Below are 20,156 nucleotides of genomic sequence, written 5' to 3'. Positions count from 1 at the left end.
GGGCTATCTTGGCCGGTCCTGCGCCCACGACTGAAATCTCCCCGAGGTCTGTCTCTGGCTCGTGCCCATCGGTCTATTCTGGCGAAATTGCCGCTGGCCCCTAAAACGGGAGCGGGCTGGTGGAAACCCCCCTTGACCCCTTCGGCCTATCCTCTGGCAACTTGTGCACCTTATTCTCCCCCAGAGATTTGATTAGTTGCTCCAAGTCCTCACCAAAAAGGAACTTCCCCTTGAAGGGAAGCGCACTAAGCTGTGCCTTTGAGGAAACATCCGCCGACCAATTGCGCAACCATAAGAGCCTCCTGGCCGATATAGCAGACACCATAATTCTGGAGGAGGTCCGAAGAAGATCATATACGGCATACGCCCCGTAGGCCACTGCTGCCTATAGGCACTCTGCCTGAGCCAAATCATCAGGTGGAAGGTCTCTGGCACTCAAGAGCTGTTGAACCCATCTGAGGCCTGCTTGAAGCGCAAGGCTGATACAGACGGCCGCTTGGATCCCCAGAGCTGAGACCTCAAATATGCGTTTGAGTTGACCTCTAGCTTCCTGTCCTGCAAGTCTTTGAGGGCCACCGCCCCAGCCACCAGGATGGTGGTCCTTTTGGTGACCGCCGAGACCGAAGAATCGGGATCCTCAGGAGCTCAAGGATTTCCTCTGGCAAGGGGTATAGCTTATCCATAGCTCTTCCCAGTCGGAGACCCGCTTCCAGAGTATCCCACTCCTGGGTCATGAGCTGTTGTATCAACTGAGGAAACAAAAAAGTCTTAGCTGGGCCCCATAGTCCCGTCAGGACTGGGTCCACTGAATTCAGACTGGGATCCTCAGAAAGTGCTGCAATTCCCAGCTCCACCAGGACATGCGGAATAAGAGGGCTAAGTTCCTCCCTCTGAAAGAGCTGAACAACTCGAGGATTGTCGCCATCCAGGGGCGCCGGCTTGTTTGGCTCCTCTCCCAGGTCCACCCCCACCAGGGGCACGGGAGTTGAAAAAGGGTCCACATCCAGGGCCTGCCCTAACCCAGGCCCCGCAAGACTATCGGAGAGGCCATGAACCGTGCAAATCCGAACTGGCCCTTGTGGCTCCTGCCTCCTGGGCCGCTTGCTAGGTGGCCCCTCCGGAGTCCTAGAACCTCCCAGGTCTGAGCCTGGCCGCCCTGGCTGGCCAGATAGGCCTGATGCATCAAGATAATAAATTCCAGGGGAAAAACAAGCGGACCCCGAAAATCCCCCACCAGGGGGTGCAGTGGGAAATCAAACGGAGAAACCAAGGGATCCCCCAGTCTTGAAACTGCTGGCGATAGCGCGGGAGGAAACTCCCCTCCCCCGTCCGATGCATCACAGTCAGCCGGCAGAGAATCCAAAATGGCCACCTTTCCCGTGCTCAGCGGGAACAGGGGGGCCTCGCTCTCTCTCCTGACAGCTCTTATTCCTGTGCCATGGGGCCTGGCCTTCAGACCTGCCAGTGTGCGAGAAGAACCCTCCCCGCCGGGAGACAGTGCACAGAGACCAGACTGGGAGAGCTGCTGACTTGGCTCCCCACAGGCCTCACAATCAGCACCACGCGGCATGACAGCACCAGCGCTCATGTGGCCCGTGCCGCCAAACCCCTAACACAAACCAGAGCGAGCCTCGACCAAAGAAACTGATGGGTCTACAGCGCGAGCTGACCGGCGAAGGTCCGTCGCCACGGGGAAACTGCCACTCCAAGCATTGCTCAGAAAAAAAAATATATCCCTGTTTGTTTTTTTTTTAGTCACAAGGAGGGCTTAAAGGCTCCGGGTCCCCGTGGGGAGGGGGGGGGGGAGAGGGGAAGGGAACCAGACCACCGGCTATCACCCACGGTGGCCAAACAAACAGAGGAGCCCACCGGGTCACCAACCCGGGTCACCAACCCGGGCTACCTTACGCCTGCTACCAGGGAGGATGCTCCCCATAGGACCTGCCAACCCCCTGGGAGGACAATGAAAACTTCTGTCCTATCTTGACAGCCAAGAAAATTAGAACCCAAACAGGTCAGCTGCTAAATTTCTCTTTATATATTTATTTCTTTTTTTTTTTTGTAAAGAACCCCACAGGGTCAGAACCACAGGTTCTGCACAACCTCCATCTGCTGGAGACAGAGAAATACTGAGGAGCTGCAGGTAGCTCACCAACTTAAGAGGGGGTGCTCTTGAAGTTTTTCTCTTGTCTCCATCTGCTGGAAGGGAGGCAAAACCCAGCAGTCTGGACTGATCCGGGTACGTACAGGGAATTACCTTTATATAGATACAAAACAAAGCCATAAGATGCCAGATCATGAGCGTACATAAAACAGGTATCTCCACACTAGTCACCTTCCACAGGAAACTGGTAGCAGTGCATGGAACTGAAGAGGCATATACCACTGAAAAAGTGAATTATATGGAACCAAGCTAAGAATCTTTTGTCCTGGTTCCTGAAATACCTGCTCCAGCCTTTTTAATATGATTAAAATGTTCAGTTTCATTTTATGGATTCTAATAGTAATAAATGTTATAATATTTGAAACTTTTTTTGTATAAATACCAATCACTGTGCTTTAATTGAGGAACCTTGTGAAAAGTCCAGTTGTGGATCAAAATATTGGTAGTGGGTAATAAATTTATTTTCTGTTTATCTAGTTTGCCTCACGCAACTAACAAACTATTAAAAAAAAAAAAAAAAACCCCACCCTCAAAATGGTTTTAATTTGTAGTTTTTTCCTTGTATGCAGTTCCTGGTTCCATTTTTCTGTTTTGTTTTAGTTATATATTCCCATCTGTGCACATGGTATGTTCATTAGATCTGTGTCTGAACTGCTTGAGGTATGTTAAAATGTCATGATAGGGAATTTAAGCAAGTGTTTTACTCCAGGTTGAACATCAAGCAATATTTGCCATAACCTGATTTTATAAAGCCTCAATTGTAAAAGATGTACGAAATGAAACTGATGATTTGACAAAGGGGAAATAAAAACCCAGCAATGAAATTATCCATAGATCTGGAGCATTTTTTACCTCGATGAACATGACCTGACACCTGTCAGATCAAAGTCCTTTTAAATAGGGTAGATCCCAGGGTCATAGTTCCCATCACCTTCCTTTTCCCAACTACAGCCCTATCAGTTCACTGAAAGGCAAGTTATCATGTTTCCTTGTAAACAAAATAACCAGCCCATTGTTGCTTTCCCCTCTTAGTTGAAAAACACTTAAAAAAAAAAAAAAAAAAGAAGGTGCCTTTCAGAGGGTACCTTGTTTGGTATGGTGTATGCTACTGTGATTCCCTCTGGTAAATCTGGGATGGGACCAGAGGCTGCCTTCAGTTCCTCTTCCGACACCTCCGCAACCAGCTCAATGCCTGTATGGTGAAGAAAAACAAGGCCACTGAGCATTCTTACTGGAGAAAGTACATTCTAATTTATAGTGAGCCAAAGATATCAAGCACTCATACACACTTTAAATCTAAGGAGTCAGGAACAATTCGTAAAGCAAAAAAAAAATAAAAGTTGAAGTGACAACACTGTGTACCTTGCTGCAAAACAGGAAGAAGAAATTGACGACAATATTCATTTACAAGAGGGGCTACTGCTCCTCCTGCTTCTGCAGTTCATAAAACATCTAAACAATGGGGGCATCAGGGAAAGCTACAGAGAACGCAGCACATCCGATGTTCCAGGTCCAAGAGAACTAGTGATAGCAACGTTTTTGTAAGCTACTAATATGCTCCGGTGTAAGCTCTGATGGAAGAGCGTAATACATCATTTGACCTTCAGACCACCACAGCAGAAGTGATATTTTTGTTAAGATGCCCAAGAAAAAATATAGGACCACGCTAAATAACTTGCCAGGATCAGAATCATGAACAAAATATCACCCCCCCCCCCCCCCCCCCCAAAAAAAGAGATGATTGCAATACATGGAGCTTGAATGATCGCCGCATCCTATGCAATTATATAGCTTTCAGGAATGAAACCGCTATTTGAACCTCCTTAAGAAAGCTGGATAGCAAAACATGGCGTAGATTGAAGGAAAAACTGCTATGGTCATCCTTAATTAACTTTGGAGGCATGATTGCTGTGGCTATTTCTGCCTACTCCTTCCAAGGGAAGTTCTTTGGAATATATTTCTCTCTCAATTTGAAGGCAAAATGTTTATGAACTTAGGAGACTGTGAACATACAAATATGTGTTTTTGAACTCAAGAGATCTGGAATACAGTTGTGCACTTTCAAAAAAAAAAAAAAAATTCATTTATATAAAAAGCTTTTTTTCACAGTTTTCATAAGTGTTTTTGGTGTCCCAGTGATTACAAAACATATGGCATCCTACACATTCCATTATTAAAGAAAAAAGAATGATGGTGATGGTATGAGGACACCTTTGTCATTTGTGATTTCATGTATGACATTCCAGCACACATATCTTTGGTTGATAAAAGGTTTAGATATTTTTGCACTAAGAGGCTTCTTGGGTTTTTTGGATACTTTGTCGCTAGCAGTAATTTTGTTGTGGATTTGATAGCTGCCTGGTTTGATTGCTACTACTACTACCCTTAATATAAAGCTTGGGGGTAAACTTGCATGGAGCAGCAGTTACTACCATAAAAAACTTGCTGGGCAGACTTGATGGACCATTTGGTCTTTTTCTGCCGTCATTACTAGGTTACAGTTTCCTTTCACACTATAATAATTTTATGCAATAGCTCTGTGTCAACTCCAGAAAGCTGTTTTGGCCTTGCAAAAACCCACACACCTGTGCTCACTGCAAAATAAACCACTTTAAAAAGTACAAATTGTCATGGAAATGCTACCACTAAAGCTGGTTGGTTAGAATAAAACACGAAAATAAATCCAAATGCTACAATTACTCTCCCTGGCTTGTGGTTTTAGTAACTGACCCCATTCGTTGTCTTCATGCATGATTTCTTCTTCTTTCTCTTCTACCATAATCTGTTTCGGTTGTGTTGCTTCTTTTCTCTGCAGCAGAAACAAATTCACATGTTCACTAAAGAAACAGTTTCATCACACTGTTTTATTCTAAGTGCCTCAAGTTTTGACCTCGAAAAACCCCATTCTGACCAGATGTCTTATTCCCAAAGAGAGAGAATTGTTTGAACCTTGTATTTTGTGACCCAAAGACTCAATGCTGCTCTGGTGAAGGTCCAATTCAGAGTCAAGTCACCACAGCTGCAGCCCTTGTGGTAGCAGCTACTTCCAAATTCAGAAAACTAGATTTCTTAAAGTGCTGCGAACATCTAGTAGTCCTATCGAAGTGACAAGGATTTATTTATTTTGTGGATTTCTATCTTGCCAGCGTGAAACAGATTGCTCTTGGCAGGTCACAAAATATAAACATAAAATGTAATAATGTACTGAACATAAAAGCTATCTACAACTCATACTTAATCATAAATCAAAACTACACCACAGGTAGGCAACTCTGGTCCTTGAATGCTGCAAGTCTGTCAGGTTTTCCATATTGAATATGCATAAGATGGAAGGGAGGCATAATCTCAGCGGTATGAACTGATCCGGGTACGTACAGGGAACAGATAAATCACCAGACAATTACAGGTGAAACCCAGAACTCTATGTTAAATTGAATCTATAATTCAACTGTCAAGCTAGAAGCTTGTCTGAATGTTTTAGGGTTTTAAGAAAACAGAGGTAGCCCACTTCCTGATACAGAGCCAGTGGAAGAAAATTCCATAATAATGGAAAAAGCTCTCACTGGTTTCTGTAGCTATAGTAGTTCAGTGGTTCAGGTGAGGCCTTCTATCCTGCCTCACAAAGTGCCAGAACTCTACCATACTCCATCTTGCCATGGATGAGAATAAACTCTACATCACATGACCTCCAAGTCTCCCCAGGACTTGGATTTTTCCCTCCTGTGCAAGAATAGATCTACTCGTGAAGAGTCCTATTACAGCATCAAAACCCATAACCCACACACTTTGGCACTTGCCAAACTCTGGTCCCGATGTAGTAAGAGGAGTAAAAAAGTGTGCACTATATTTCAGCACACATTTTCTTAATGTGCTCACTAGCATGTGAACAAATTGAATAGCATACATTATGTTTAATGTGCACAAACCAAGGATTATGCTTATAAAACATAATTTAGAGGCACAAATCACGGTTAAATTGCCACAACACATGTCTTAGAAGCATAACCATGACTGGTGTGCATAGAAGTTGTGCTCCTGAAAGTTGTATGCATTAAACATGAGTTAGGAACACAAGGTATACTCTTAAAAAAAGATGGACTTGACAGCATAAAACTTGTGCTCACGGGCTGTGCTCATAAAACCCACATATCATCTTATGCACATAAATCCTATGTACAGGACCTAGACACCATGAACTCCAGATTCAGCACTATAGACTAACAGCAGCCCCAGAAAGTTTACTTCACCCCTGCCCAGATGTTACATTTCCAGCATTAAGAAAACACAAGTTAAGCCTGTGCACCTCTTCTGGATCGGGGAGGAATAGCTAAAGGCCTATTTGCATGGAGGAGCGCTAAGCAGGGTGCTCATTTTAACTTGGGTCTGTGTGCAAAGCTCTTTGCTACACTGGGAGTAATGTTCTATGTGGAGAACCACACACGGACATGTACGCACAACCTATCACACCGGGGCCTTGGACGGTAATCCTACTTGAAGAAACTAACACATGCTTGCTTTCAGACTGGCCAGGGCCCCTTACCAGAAAATGGTGCTCTCCTTTGATTATGCAGTATTACTCTTGCTACCGGTATATGTACTACAAGCGTTTACAGATCTTATTACCATTAAGTAATTGCTTTAAATATTTCTTCAGTTTTCCCACTATGCCCCTAGCTTCTTGGAGCATTTATCTTAACAGGAGTCAAAATTTATACCATACACAAAGGACCTGGATTGGGCCTTATTGGTTATAAATGTCACACAGCAAAAAATAAATAAATAAATACATCAGATCCAAATCCATATGAAGTCACTTGTAACAGTGCTATGAAAAGGTACAGAATTTAAGAAACAACTTAACTTCTAATCAAAGATTTCACTTATGTGCACTTCTCAAATAAGATCCAAATTCCCTAAAGTCCATCATCTGCCCCCACCCAAGCCTGAACAGCATATCCCTGACCCAGATAAAATCATTTCATGACCTTATTGATAAACCTGATTCTTCTCCTTCAGAAAAAAAAGTAACAGATTAAGGTAACTTGGGCTTCTGTCCATAAATGTATACAAGTGATTCAGAAATCAAGACAAGCAACAAGAGGATATGGATGTGTTGGTGAAGTGCGGTTGCTGGTCACACAACTGTACTATAATAATGGTAACAGCAAAAAATGCACCCCCATGGGGTGGAATTTGGTAATACTTTCCATAATCCTGCATTCCTAAAAGATTTCTATAGGCAGTTAGTACTCTGCTACTCTTTTTAGATATTAAAACTCACACCCTCTCATTCTATAACCCCCAGCCTTACTTTGTTCCTCAAAGCCCATAGATGTGCAAAAAATTATGCACAAGAGTAAATTTCCATGCGAGAGAGCAGAATTACCACCCAAGATAACCAGAATTTCAAAAAAGACATAATGGAACTAGAAAAGGTGCAGAAGATGGCTGGAATGTTAAAAAAAAAAACCAAAAAAAAAAACCCCACAGGGGAACTAAAATGATAAAGGGTATGGAACAACTCCTCTATAATGAGCAGCTACACAGGTTAGGGCTCTTCAGCTTGGAATCAGTAAATATAAAAGACTTATTTACTCTTTCAAATAATACTAAAACAAGGGGACTCTTTAAACACCAGCAGGTTTAAAACAAAATCATAGAAAGTATTTTCACTCAACACACAATCAAGCTGTGGAATCTGTTGCCAGAGGATGTGCTCAAAGTGACCAATATAGCGGGGTTTAAAAGAGGTTGGGATAAGTTCCTGGAGGAAAGGTCTATAACGCATTATTAGCCAGGTAGACTGCAGAAAGCTACTGCTATCCCTGGGAGTAGGCAACAAGAAACAGATCTAAAGTTTTGGGATCTTCCAAGTGCTTGTGACCCAGACTGGCCACCATCTCAATGGACCTTGGTCTGATCCAGTAGGGCATTTCCTATATTAGGCAGAGCTGAGCACTGTGACAGGAAGCCCTTCCACTTCCCATGGCAGAATGAAATCTGAAGAATAGTGACAGTTTCACGCAGCAGAGATGGAAGTAAGAGTTCAGCATGCTGATCACAGCCTCCCTTCTCCCAGTAATTCTGCACAGTGTAATGGCTCTTACCTTGTACTCTTCCTGTTGCTTCCTGCAATTTTTATCATCACAATTTGGGTTTGGCTTCATGGCCATTGTAGGAAAGAAATCCTGCATTGCATTATAACCCAGGTAAAAACTCACAGTGCCAAAATTTAGTAAATATCTGGAAAACGAAACAAGACAAATTCAATTAAAACAGGCGGTAGGATGAAACGTGAGACTTCAGTCTACAACTATTTCAGCACACAGATAAAACTTTTCCATCCAGATCCTTCTCTATTATTTGCAATCCATAGTGGGTAGCTGCTGGAACCTCGCACTCTGCCTGATGGCATGGGAGATGGTACTAAAGTTCCTCGCTGATCTGACCTTTCTCCATATCGGACCATGGGCTTCAAAAACAAGGTTGCCAAGACAGCTTAACAACCAACCCCATCCACCTGCCCCTGGAAACTAAGCTCTAATGAAGCACCCAGCTTCAGACAACACAAGTATCTAAAAACGGGGCCTTTCCCACATGCTGCTGGCTGGATTCTTGGGATGGTCCTAAGAGAGTTTTACTCATCTCAAGGCTCAGAGCCTGTCCATGTGGCTCACAGTTTTTAGAACACCACGGAGTTAATGTTGAAAACCAGATCAGATATGTAAGTGGTTATTACAGACCCAGACCACAGCTAGTGTTTTTCTGGAAAAGATCGAACAAGAATGAATGATGTAATGTGTTTTCATGTCAAGTATAATTCCTGATGACCTGCAAAATAGCCAATCCAATAGGGCACATTCTCTTACCAGGTACTTTCTGCACAGTACCTTATCCCTGGAAAACTAGAGAAACAGTAAGAAAACCCGAGTCACGGGAGATTCATAAAACTGTTCCTGTAATTGCCCCATTCTCATTGTCCTCCACTTTTTCCCACTGAATGGAGCTCGGACCTCTATGACCTATTGTACCTATATACCTAATATCAACCATTCACTATATCCTGGAATTGATTTACTTCCATGATGTACAGCACTATATGAAGATAACATGATAGTCTCAACAGTCTAAATAAAATGTTTAATTTAACTTTCCTTATCACATAGTGAAGCATCTCTAAAGCCCACTCAGTCAGGGAAAATAATCAGGCAGTGCCCTGGGGACCTCTCCAGGACACTACAATCAGCACTGCATTTCTCATTTTCTGCAGACAGCAACTGCACATGGGTTTCCCTCGTTGGCCTGCCCATGCAGCCTTGGAAGTATTTGGTAGGGCATCCAGCCTGTCATGCTGTCCACAGGATGGGGCTGGTTTGCTCTCCCAGATGGACATTGGCTGGCTGAACAGTGGCATCCCCAGATGAACGAACGGCAGGACTCCTCGCTTTCACTCACTTCAGGACATTCTGCACGAGAATCCCTGCAACCACACCCATGGTGGTAGGGAGGCTGGCAGCACACACCCCCTCCCGCTTCAACGTCCGCTCATCGATATTTGCAGCAACAACCAGGGGAGGAGCACACTGCAAGAAAAACACGCACACACCCCCTTTTTACAAAGACAAGAAGCAAATTAGATAATCTGCTAAGAAAAAATATATATATATACCACTGTGATTATGCTGTGATATGGGAAGCACAAGTTGTGAAAATGAACAGGGACTGTGTATATAATACACAACAGAGGCTCACACAGAAGCTTATTAAAGGCAAAGCCAACAGCATCAGTTTCCCTGTTGCAATTATCAGTATTTTGCTTTAGTTTAACGTGCTCAATAAAGAGTAATGGGTATATACGCGCAAGGAAAGGGGATGACTGGTAGCAAACTGAACTAACAGAATTTCTGGATAAAAGACACAAAAAGGCACTCAAGCCAGCAATGCATCTATAAACTGAAAAGAGAACAAAAGGCAATGACATTACAATGTCATGGACATCTTGGTGTAGTCACTTTTTGCTCCAGTATTCAAGACAAATTTGCCAAAAAACCAGTCAGTGTGGTGAAACAGTGTATGAACTTTCATCATTACATGTGCTTTTCCTTGCACATCTCAAGAATACCTACTAACATGATATATCAAAGGTATAATTCTTTATCTATAGATACTGTTCTGTAAATTAATTTCATTTGAATAATCATGATCGAGGCACATAGAAGCTTCTCCCAAAACTGATGGCACCTTTCTTTTGGTCTCAAAGATGATCTAGATTAACTCAGTTTATGACTTAGAAAATATTTTCCTGTCACATGGGGTTTAACTCAGAGCTTTGTTTCGTGACCGGAAGGGAGAAATGTGTGGAGAGCATTTTGTACCGCAAAGCAGGCCGTCTCCCCAGGTCTCATCAGTTGGATGTGTCCCGACACCGCGTTTTCACTCACTCCTGATTCCATCCAGATCTGTCCAAGTTCATTACAGGCCTAGCAACAAAATAAGATAAAATAAATAAATACTTATACTAAACCAATACACGTGTCATTCTAAAAGGCAGCAAAGCACAGGATATTATCACTAGGTGAGCTATGACAATTTCTTCCTGGCCCTGTAATGGTCACTGGCATTACTCCCTGGGAAAATCCTGCAAAGTAGATGCTAAAATGGAAATTTGAAGTATTAATATCCAACAAGAAAGAAAACCGAAATGAATGTGAAATTGTTGCCTTCTTCCTTCTGCATATTTACACTTGCTGCACAGGTATTAAACTGTCCCTTTACAAGAGGTTCTCCCTAGCTCGTCTCAGTATCTTGACCAGAATATTCTAGTGTCGAAAAAGCGCACATTTTAAATCTAACCGAAAACTTGTGAACCAGAGGTGTTTTTTGACTGCCGGAAGTACCAATGATAATGGATGGCTTCCTTAGGAGATGCCTGCTACTGTAAACAATCAACATAGCAACCTATTTTTACAGCTGCATTTCAACCTGCCAAAAATAACATAGGACCACTCTGGAACAGAAGGTTTACAACAGTACCACCCAGCACTAGTGAAGATAGCTCCTGGAGTCAGTCACATCAAGTCAAAAGGCTTTGCCTTTAGCACAGCAGCGGAAGTGCAACTCCAGATGCTCTGCTGCTTGCAAGTTTGACATGACTCCAAGAGACAGTATTGCTTCCAGACTGGTTACATTTAATCCAGCATTACAGATTCCATGAGTAAGAGAAAGGCATTGAGGACTCAACACAATACAACAGGTAACTAATCCTGATTAAATCCTAGATTTGTTTCCCCAATGTGAATAGGAAAGGTAGATTAACTAAACCAGAAACCAAATACCAGACTATCTAATCCAGAAGGGTAGGGAGTAAAAACGGGCAAAAACTAGCAGTCACCTGACACCCAGGAGAATCTCTTTCCTATTATCTGTTCAGTTTTGTGGCAAAATGAATAGTATTTTTCTGGTACTTACAGTGTTGATTGCCATTCGAGCTTCAAAGTTATCCACACAACTCAGTACAAGATCAACAGGCTTCCCTTCTTCCAGTGCCCCATTACTATGGTACAGGATATAGGGATTAATAACAAAATACCAACATGATACTGTTCAAGTGAAAAAGCAAAATATCTGATCTCTTTCTGTGGGTAAATGCTTAATCCAGACACCGCATAGAGTCCAGCCTCTTTTGCCACTGTCCCTGGCATTGCAAACAGGCAAGTAGCACCAGTTAGAGAGGATATCATCATAGAACAGTGGTTCCCAGCCCTGTTCTGGAGGACCCCCAGCCAATTAGGTTTTCAGGATATCCACAATGAATATACTTGAGATAAATTTGCATGCACTGCCTCCATAGCATGCAAATTTTATCTCATGCATATTCACAGTGGATATCCTGAAAACCTGACTAGGAACCTCTGCCATAGAACTCTTCATTCCTAAAAGCACATTCTCTTTTTCCCCCCCCCACTTTTGACCATCAGACTTCATAAAGATGGAATCGGGGAATAACGATTACGATATTCCCAGCTTTACCACCAGTCCCTCAAGTCAGCAAATGAAAAACAAAAAGCCACATTTATTTTTACCCTAGATATCAAAGCATGGTACACAGAGATAACAGAACCACAATTTAAAACATGCAGAGTTATATATATTTTTTTTTTCACATTATTAACATTTTCAAGGGAAATGCACAGTTAGCCTCTCATAAAAGTGTTCCAACATTGCTTCTACTGTTATACACCAGTTTGGATCAGTTTATTTATTTACTTTTTAATATTCTTTGGCTCATAACCTTTGAGAAAGGTAGGAAGGAGTGAACCTAAAGGAGCAATCTGGCTCATCCATCTGGCCAGGGGGTTAGGTGAGTGGGATTTCGATTGTTTTTAATTACTATTGTAATATTGGTCGAAGTGGTGGCTTATGCTTAAATTTATTGGGTCCTTGTGTAGGTTACTGCTTTTGTATATAAATTTAGTGTATTTCGGGGGGGGGATTGTATTTATATATTTTATTATGCTGTACTATTTTTGCTCTGTAACTCATTTTGAGTACACACTTTTGTAAAAAGATTGTAAGTATACCATTAAAAACAAAATCAAATGTACTCAAATCTATTCCACACAGGTTTTTAGTCTAGCTCTATGGCCACAGCTATATTAAGAGAAAAACAGTAAAAATTGTTGTGCTGGATAGTTCCTATGGGGTTTCTTTGTATATACTGTATTTGGAAATTTGCCACAAATACAGACAAATTCTATCTGCAAACTTCCTGCACTTCCAAGTGTTTTCAGTCATTTTAAAATTTTGAAACCAGTTTATACAATGTTCGTTTTAGTACACAGTTGCATAGGATAAAAGACAAGCAGTGGTCTAACAAATCCATGCTTCTTCTGAAGGCTTAACAGCTTTCTCTATGTGATAATCCGGGGGAAGGTGGAAAAACCCACCCTGTATCTGCAGCCAATTCTATAACAGTGAAAAATGAATCCTGCCCAAACTTAAAATATGGCGATCAACGCAGAACTGGATTAGCACTTGCCCTAGTCTGTAGCTATGACATCCTATTCAGCAATAGCTTTTTTTTTTCCCTCTAAAAACTTGTACAGTTTATTTTAGGAACTGATTTAGTGTTATAAGCATAGAACCATAACTACTTCTGTCAAGCATCTATAATTTCACCATGCTGAGAAAAAAAAAGCATCCCTTTCTTTGAAGGTGGTGAAATCTATCACCCCATCATCTTATTTTACTTTCTGCCTGTTACAGATTTTTGTAAAGCCTACTGATATTTGCCTAATATAATTTAATATTTAAGAGGAGGTTTATGCCTTTTCCAATGCAAGCCCCCGCTCCAAGTCTGGACAATCACTCGGCACTGTGTGTCTCCTTCATTAGCTTAAGGTTCAGAATATGACATTCAGCAGCAGCAAGACTACCGATCATCTTTAAAGAACTGATGTCTCCCATTCGCACTCAAAAAAATGCCACCGCATTGATTTTTATCTATGCTTACAGAGCAATAATTTTACCTTATCCTATCCATGAAATGCTGAAAATTGTCCAAGGTTGTAATATTGTAGTTATGCACCTCAAACTGAACATCAGGATTTATATTCCTTAAGGAGAGAAAATAAGCGATAATAATGTTAGTCACAGCATGTGTACCGCATATTAGCCAAGTGTCAAACAAGAGCACCATGTGCACACAGAAATCCCTTCACACCCAGCCAGGCAGGGGTGCCCAAAGTCACAGGAGTGCTGGAACCATCAGAGAAAGGGGTAGAGCCCTGCCATGTGCAGTCACATGAACCATGCAAGTCTCTGCAGTGTTCTGCCTTTAGTGGCGGTCTTCATTGTCACAAGTCCAGTGATAAGATTAATAGGAATTTAAGAGCAGCTGCAACATTAATGCTTCTGGTATAGCCCCTGAAACTGGACTGAAACCATCACCTCATTTCACACAGGCGAACTAGCTGGGATTTGGCCTAAGGCTGGGACAAACCATAATTCATAGGAGGCCAAGAACTGCCTGGCAAAAATTTATGATGATGGTTGTACAAATATATGATTATTGCCTTAGCACACAGTATGTACTGTATATTTTCCTTATAAAGACATGGCTGTGTTTTTCATTTACTATTTGGCACTTGATTTTGAAAAATAATAGTTGCAGGTCATGATGTGTCTTGACCCACTGAGCTGGAATAATTTTTTTTCCTTCTAATTTGTCAGTCAACTGTGGAGTGTTATATAAACTAAAAAGAAGAATCAATCTATTTCTGGTTATTAATTGGGTTTTCTCCAGTTACTGCAAACACATGCTAAAAGCGTGCAGCCCAGATTTTTCTGGTGCTTCAGGTTACCTCAAGGTGTGCTCTGCGGCCTGCACTTTGCTGAGCCCGGCCTGGTGCGGCTGAAAAAAGAGCCTGTTCATGTTCGCTAGTTCCACCTTGTCGTAATCAAACAGCAGCAGCTGAAAAGAAGATTGAAATTGACTGTGCAGATGAATTCAAACAGATGCAGCAAGCAGGAGCCAAGGGACTCCTCCAATCATGTCTGTCTGAGGCCCATGGGGGGGCCAAATTCTGTCAGGAAGTTCTGCAACTGGGCCACAGCTCACAGAGATCTGCCCACAAAGCCACCTCACAGACTGACAGTACACTTCAGACAATCCCTAGGGCTTCAAGCCTCCACTAGGGAAGCAGCAGCCAAAAATCAAGTTCACACAAAAAGGTACATTGGGGATAGGCAACTCCGGTTGAGTTTTCAGAGCATCCACAATGCATCTGCAAGCAATGGAGGCAGCGCGTGCAAATGCATCTTATGAATATTCAGTGTGACTACCTTAAGAACCCCACCGGCCTGCAGCATTTGAGGACTGGAGTTGCCTACCCCTGACCTAAATCATAGAAAAAGAAGCTATTTGGCCCCAAATGACGTCATACTGAAACAGCCTGATTTTATCTGGAAGTGTTATTTAGATATGTGGCTTCTATCGGGCTCACTGAAGCCTCTAATGCCATTTATATTCACTCCAACTCTGAGCAGGAGTAAGTCTGGATGGCCTCCCTTTTTATCCCCCAAGTAACTCCTTTTCTTCCCTATGGGAGGAAAAATGTATTTTTTATTGTATTTTATTGTATATTAACCGACACGATGTGCAAACGGTTGTCGGTATATAAAAACCTACAAATAAATAAATAAAATAAATAAATTTTCCTCCCATGGAAAAAATCACTGATGCTGGCCCATACTGCTCTCTTCCTTTAACTCTATCTGAATCCTTTGGGGGGGGGGGGGGGGGGGGAAGTTCACTGTCAGAGCCATTTCTTGCCACTTTTAAAGGGACAATGCCATGACTGCCTGTATTGGTTTGACAGGATCAGCTGGGGGCAGGGAGTGATCACTCGGCACAGCTGAAAGACATCCCTCTCTCATGTCTCTTAATGGAGCAGCCACCTGTGTAAAAGTAGCACAAAGCGGGTGGGTGTCTCTTTTCCACGTCATCCAGCTAAGACGCACAAGCACCTTGAGGTATAAGCTTAAGGGGTTCTCAGAGCGCCTCTACAGCGGGAGAGTCTTGAGCTTCCCACAGCAGATCTAGAAGAGCTGACAGAGTGAGTGCCTGAGTAGATACAAGCGGACCAGAGCTCTCATCTCCCAGCTATAATGAGAGGTGGTTTCAGGTGGCACACAGCTTGTCTACTGGGGTGAAGCTTTGCTCTGTTGTGTGTGTTATTGGGCTACTGGCTCCTTTCAGAGGGTGACAAGAAATAGGATAGCAGGGGTCAGTCCCCGGTCTTCAGACGTGGCAAATTCTTTTCAGCAGGCCATGCTTGCTTCCGAGGCCGACCATAAATATCCAGGACCTGTGCCCTGAGTGAGAGAAGAGGGCGGGTACAAAGGGCCTCTGACATGGCTTGCTTCCCTAATGTCATCACCACTACAGATTGTATTGATGAGTTTCGGTGGTTGGCTCGTGTGTAGGTGCAGTGCTGCAGCCCCACCACCAAGAATAAATTAAGAAACCAGAGACGCAGAAAGGTAACAGAAAAGGATGCTTGGAGGAGAGTCCGAGAGGGAAAAAAAAGGCTTGTTTGCTATGGAATCCTGCGGGGGGAAGGTTTTTGAAACTGGAGAGGAAATGTGAAGAGGGAAAGAGCAAGAGACTGTGGAATCTGAAGCGGGGAAAGAGGAAGAGAGTGGAAAAGAGGTTGTGGAAACTGGGGGAGGCAGGGCAGAGAAAGAGGTTCCCCCCCTCCTCAATTTCCTTTCCCCTGCTGTGCCAATCTGGGCTGGCAGGAAAAAGCAGAGAGCAGTGGCTTTTCAGGCCATGCCCTCCTCCTCCTCTATTGCCTGGGACTAGACTCACACTCTGGGGCCGATGCAGTATCATGCACGTAAAAAAAAAAAAAAAAGGACACTTTTTTTTTTTTTTTTGGAACGTGCGCATATCCCCTCTCTTGGATGCTCGATGTAATACTCAAATGAGCTGGCACGCTAAAAGGACAAATTGTGCGGCCCTAGCAAAGCCATGGTATTGAGTGCCCAGGAGAAGTGACTGTGCCCGGGAAAGGAAAAACGGACACTCAATTTTCCGAGAGTCTGTCTTCCTAACCCATGCACAGCCACGGGTTGGGAAAATGGACGCTCGTAAATTGAGCGTCCCTTTTCCTAACCTGACCGCTGTCAAGATTTTTTTCATGGTGCACCTTTCGGTGGTTCCTCCTGCTGAGTATCGCAACGATATTAAATAGGAGGAACCACAGAAAAGTATTTTTTTGCTTTTCTGAGCATGGTTTGGGTGCGTTAAAACTTAACGCCAGGTCTGGGCTGACAAATTTTGAGGGGTAAAATATGAGTGTTGGGCGCACTTTTTTTTTTTTTTTTACATTAGGGGTACTACTTAACAGCCTCAACAACATGGCATTTGCATGTGATGAGGGCTATTAGCTACGTGCTGGTATGGACATGCGTTTTGGACGGGCTAATCCCGATATTGCATTGGGTGTATATCCAGTGCGTCCAAAATGTGCATTTAATGGCTTGCTGAGCTCAGCGCCCGATATTGCATCGGCCCCTTTGAGTCATGTCTAACAACGTAATACTGCACAGTTCAAAGTGCCACTTGGGCCGCAGAGGCCGAAGATGTGGTCCGAGGTGCAGTCATCTCCTCCTGCCATAGACTGAATGAGCATGGGGGGAGGGGGCGGAGAACAGGGAGGTAGTGCACCCGGCCATAAAATTAAGGTCCAAATGTTACAATTCTGCATAAGAGACACTGCAAAATACAAGTGCATTACAATTTGTCATATAAAATATAAGGAATTATACCATGTGGATCATAATTTTAATACATTATAAATGACTACAGGTATTTAATATTAATAAGTTCATTTCTCTCTATTTGGTTTTTCCCTGGCTGCCTCTTGTTTTGTGCCTGGGTACCTCTTACTTTACGTACTAATCTATCTAACTCAACCTTTCCCAAATCCCCCATATTTCCTTAATTGTTGATTATTCCATTTGTTTTACTTAATATTATAATCAACAAAAGTGTATATTACCTTACCAATGCCACATCTTGTCAGCATTTCAGCAGTCACACTACCAACGCCTCCAACACCTACAACTGCTACAGTGAAAGTGCGGATTTTCTGCAAAGGTAAAAAAAAAAATTAGTTCTGACGGCTAGAAGAAAGCAAGCAAATATATATTTATTCACCCCCTGCATCGGGAAATTCTCCTTAAAACCCATACCTCATAGTCCTTCACAATTCCCATTCGCTTTAATGCCATCAGGCGGCTGAAAATAAAAACAAAAATATTTATGAGCAAAGAATTTCTGCCAGGGGTTTAATAAACAGGCTAATATTCTAATGGATGTAAGAGAGAGTACTAGATCTTAAAACAATACTCCTTCCATACAATCTTTTAACAGGCATTTTAATCTTCTTGCCTTGGGCAATGATCATAACCATGTATTCAATGGGGTGGGGAATAGAGAGTGAATCTCCCCCCCCCCCCAATATTATAACTGGTTCTCAATTTCAGCCAAAGGTTCAAGAGAGGACTGCCCTCAACTCAAGAGCTCAGACCCTGCACTTGGATCTTAGCCAAAAACCTGAGCAGCTTTACCTTTACTTTTAAAACCAAAATAAAATGTCATTTGATAGATAACAGAAATATTACACTAGCAGTCAATATCAAGATCACAGCTTCAGATCACAATGCAGTTACAAAATGCCAGCTGCATCACTGTTTTGCATGACAAAATTACATAAAACAATTACCCTGTGGAAAATGGATACCAAAATTTAAACAAGTTTAAACATAATTGTACAACAGCAATCAATACCACAGAGTTAGCCGTGCTGATTTTTTTTTTTTTTTTTTTTTAAACTGGAACCTTTCTTCTTTTTCCTCCCATTGCAGGTGGAGGTCACTGCTGGCCCCAACCTGGTACCTTTTATTTAGAGAAAATTTACTACTAAGCAACAGGTGTACTGCAATGAAAAAGAGTGGCCAAGTACATGAATGTTCCAGAAGCTCTATTTGCTTTCCCTTAGCACAGACTATCATATCTCACGGCTCCGCTCCTCATTAGCCAACAAAGATCTCTTACCCTCAATGCAATTAACACAGGACTTGTGTGAAACATGGGGCCACTGCAAAAGTGTGTGCTCAGCACAGCGCAAGGTTTAACCAGGAGTCATGTCAGGGCCAGCGTGCAACCAAATGTGCAAGCTAATCACTTGCACAGGGCAGCGGCCTGAGGGCCCCCACCGAGCTGGTGCCACCACAAGGAGAAGAAAAGGAGGATCCGCAGGGTCCTGCAACGAAGAGGAGGGAGTTGCAGGGCCGCATGGCTGTTCCCAAACTGCCATGTACCAAATATGAGGAGCTGCAAGGCCGCGCGGCCCAGTTCAGAGTTTCACAGCCACATCAGCAAAGATAAGAGTTTTAGAGCTGTGCAGCAGTCCCCAACCTGCCAAGTGACGAAGAAGAGGAGCCATAGGGCCGCGTGGTAGTTCCCAACCTGCCACTTGGTGAAGATGAAGAGGAGCTGCAGAGCCATGCAGTGAAGATGGGAGAGCTGAAGCCTGCAGGACCATGTGGTTCCCAGAAGGAAAAAAAGCCAAGAGGCAGTTTCCAAACTACCCTGCAGCAGAAGTGTGTGTGTGTGTGTGTGTGTGAGAGAGAGAGAGAGAGAACACAGACAGATGCAAGCTCTAGGGATGATGGAATAAGGGGTCTAAATAGTAAATTTTTTTTTGAGCAGTAAATTCATTTTATATTAGAAAAGGTTGAGATATTGAAGCATAGGGTGTTCTCTTTGTGCGTGTGTCTGAACATGTGTGTATGTTGAGGAAGAAAGTTTATGCATCCCTCTCACTAATCCATGACAGTCTCAGAGTGACTGGGAATCAAAAGTTTCCAGGTATGGAAAGCGTGAATTATTTTATCCTTATTAGTTTTCATTTTTGGATAGTTTGATGTCTGTTTTGAAATATTTTATTGGTGTTTGGATCTTCCCTTCACCAGCTGTTTTGAAATATTTGTTGTATGTTTAGACTATTATGATTAATGCATTATATTTCTTGATTTTAATGTCTGAAGATTGGTGGTGGTTTTGCAGGTTTCCTATTCAGTTTTTGCCTGCAAGTTTCTATTTAAACTTTATGGTCCCTTTTATTCTGTATTTGGCGAGTCTGCCTGTGTTCTGCACGTGTGACCAAGGAGAGGTATTCTGCTAGCATTTAATAATCTATAGCAGCTTGGTTTCTTCTGTTTTCTTAATAGGAGGTCTATTGGTATTTAGGGCCTGGTGTAATATTTGCAGTGTTGCCTTTTCATACATAAGGTTGTTACTTTTTAAAGTGCTGGCAGTGAGTGCTGTTTTGGTGTGGTCGGTTTATTATATTTTAATTGTAATTTACTTGTGACTGAGGGTCAAGCCCATACCTAACACACATTACAGTAGCCCTAACAC

General features: G+C 42.7%; 1 protein-coding gene across 2 annotated transcripts in view; it reads right to left on the bottom strand.

The window, feature by feature from the left end:
- Positions 1–20,156, bottom strand: part of UBA5 (ubiquitin like modifier activating enzyme 5) — a 36,431-nt gene that overhangs the window by 14,457 nt on the left and 1,818 nt on the right. For both annotated transcript variants that reach the window (XM_029589312.1, XM_029589311.1), the window contains exons 2-11: positions 17,924–17,969; positions 17,731–17,820; positions 14,527–14,636; positions 13,693–13,779; positions 11,633–11,717; positions 10,540–10,644; positions 9,620–9,747; positions 8,272–8,407; positions 4,895–4,973; positions 3,250–3,356 (exon numbers count right to left, since the gene is read on the bottom strand). In XM_029589312.1, coding sequence (XP_029445172.1) covers positions 3,250–3,356; positions 4,895–4,973; positions 8,272–8,407; positions 9,620–9,747; positions 10,540–10,644; positions 11,633–11,717; positions 13,693–13,779; positions 14,527–14,636; positions 17,731–17,820; positions 17,924–17,969 — 973 coding nt within the window. The remainder of the gene's footprint in view (positions 1–3,249; positions 3,357–4,894; positions 4,974–8,271; positions 8,408–9,619; positions 9,748–10,539; positions 10,645–11,632; positions 11,718–13,692; positions 13,780–14,526; positions 14,637–17,730; positions 17,821–17,923; positions 17,970–20,156) is intronic.

This window comes from Rhinatrema bivittatum, chromosome 2 (genome assembly GCF_901001135.1).
Source record: "Rhinatrema bivittatum chromosome 2, aRhiBiv1.1, whole genome shotgun sequence".
Classification (NCBI taxonomy): domain Eukaryota; kingdom Metazoa; phylum Chordata; class Amphibia; order Gymnophiona; family Rhinatrematidae; genus Rhinatrema; species Rhinatrema bivittatum.
This window is presented reverse-complemented; position numbering and strand designations above follow the sequence as displayed.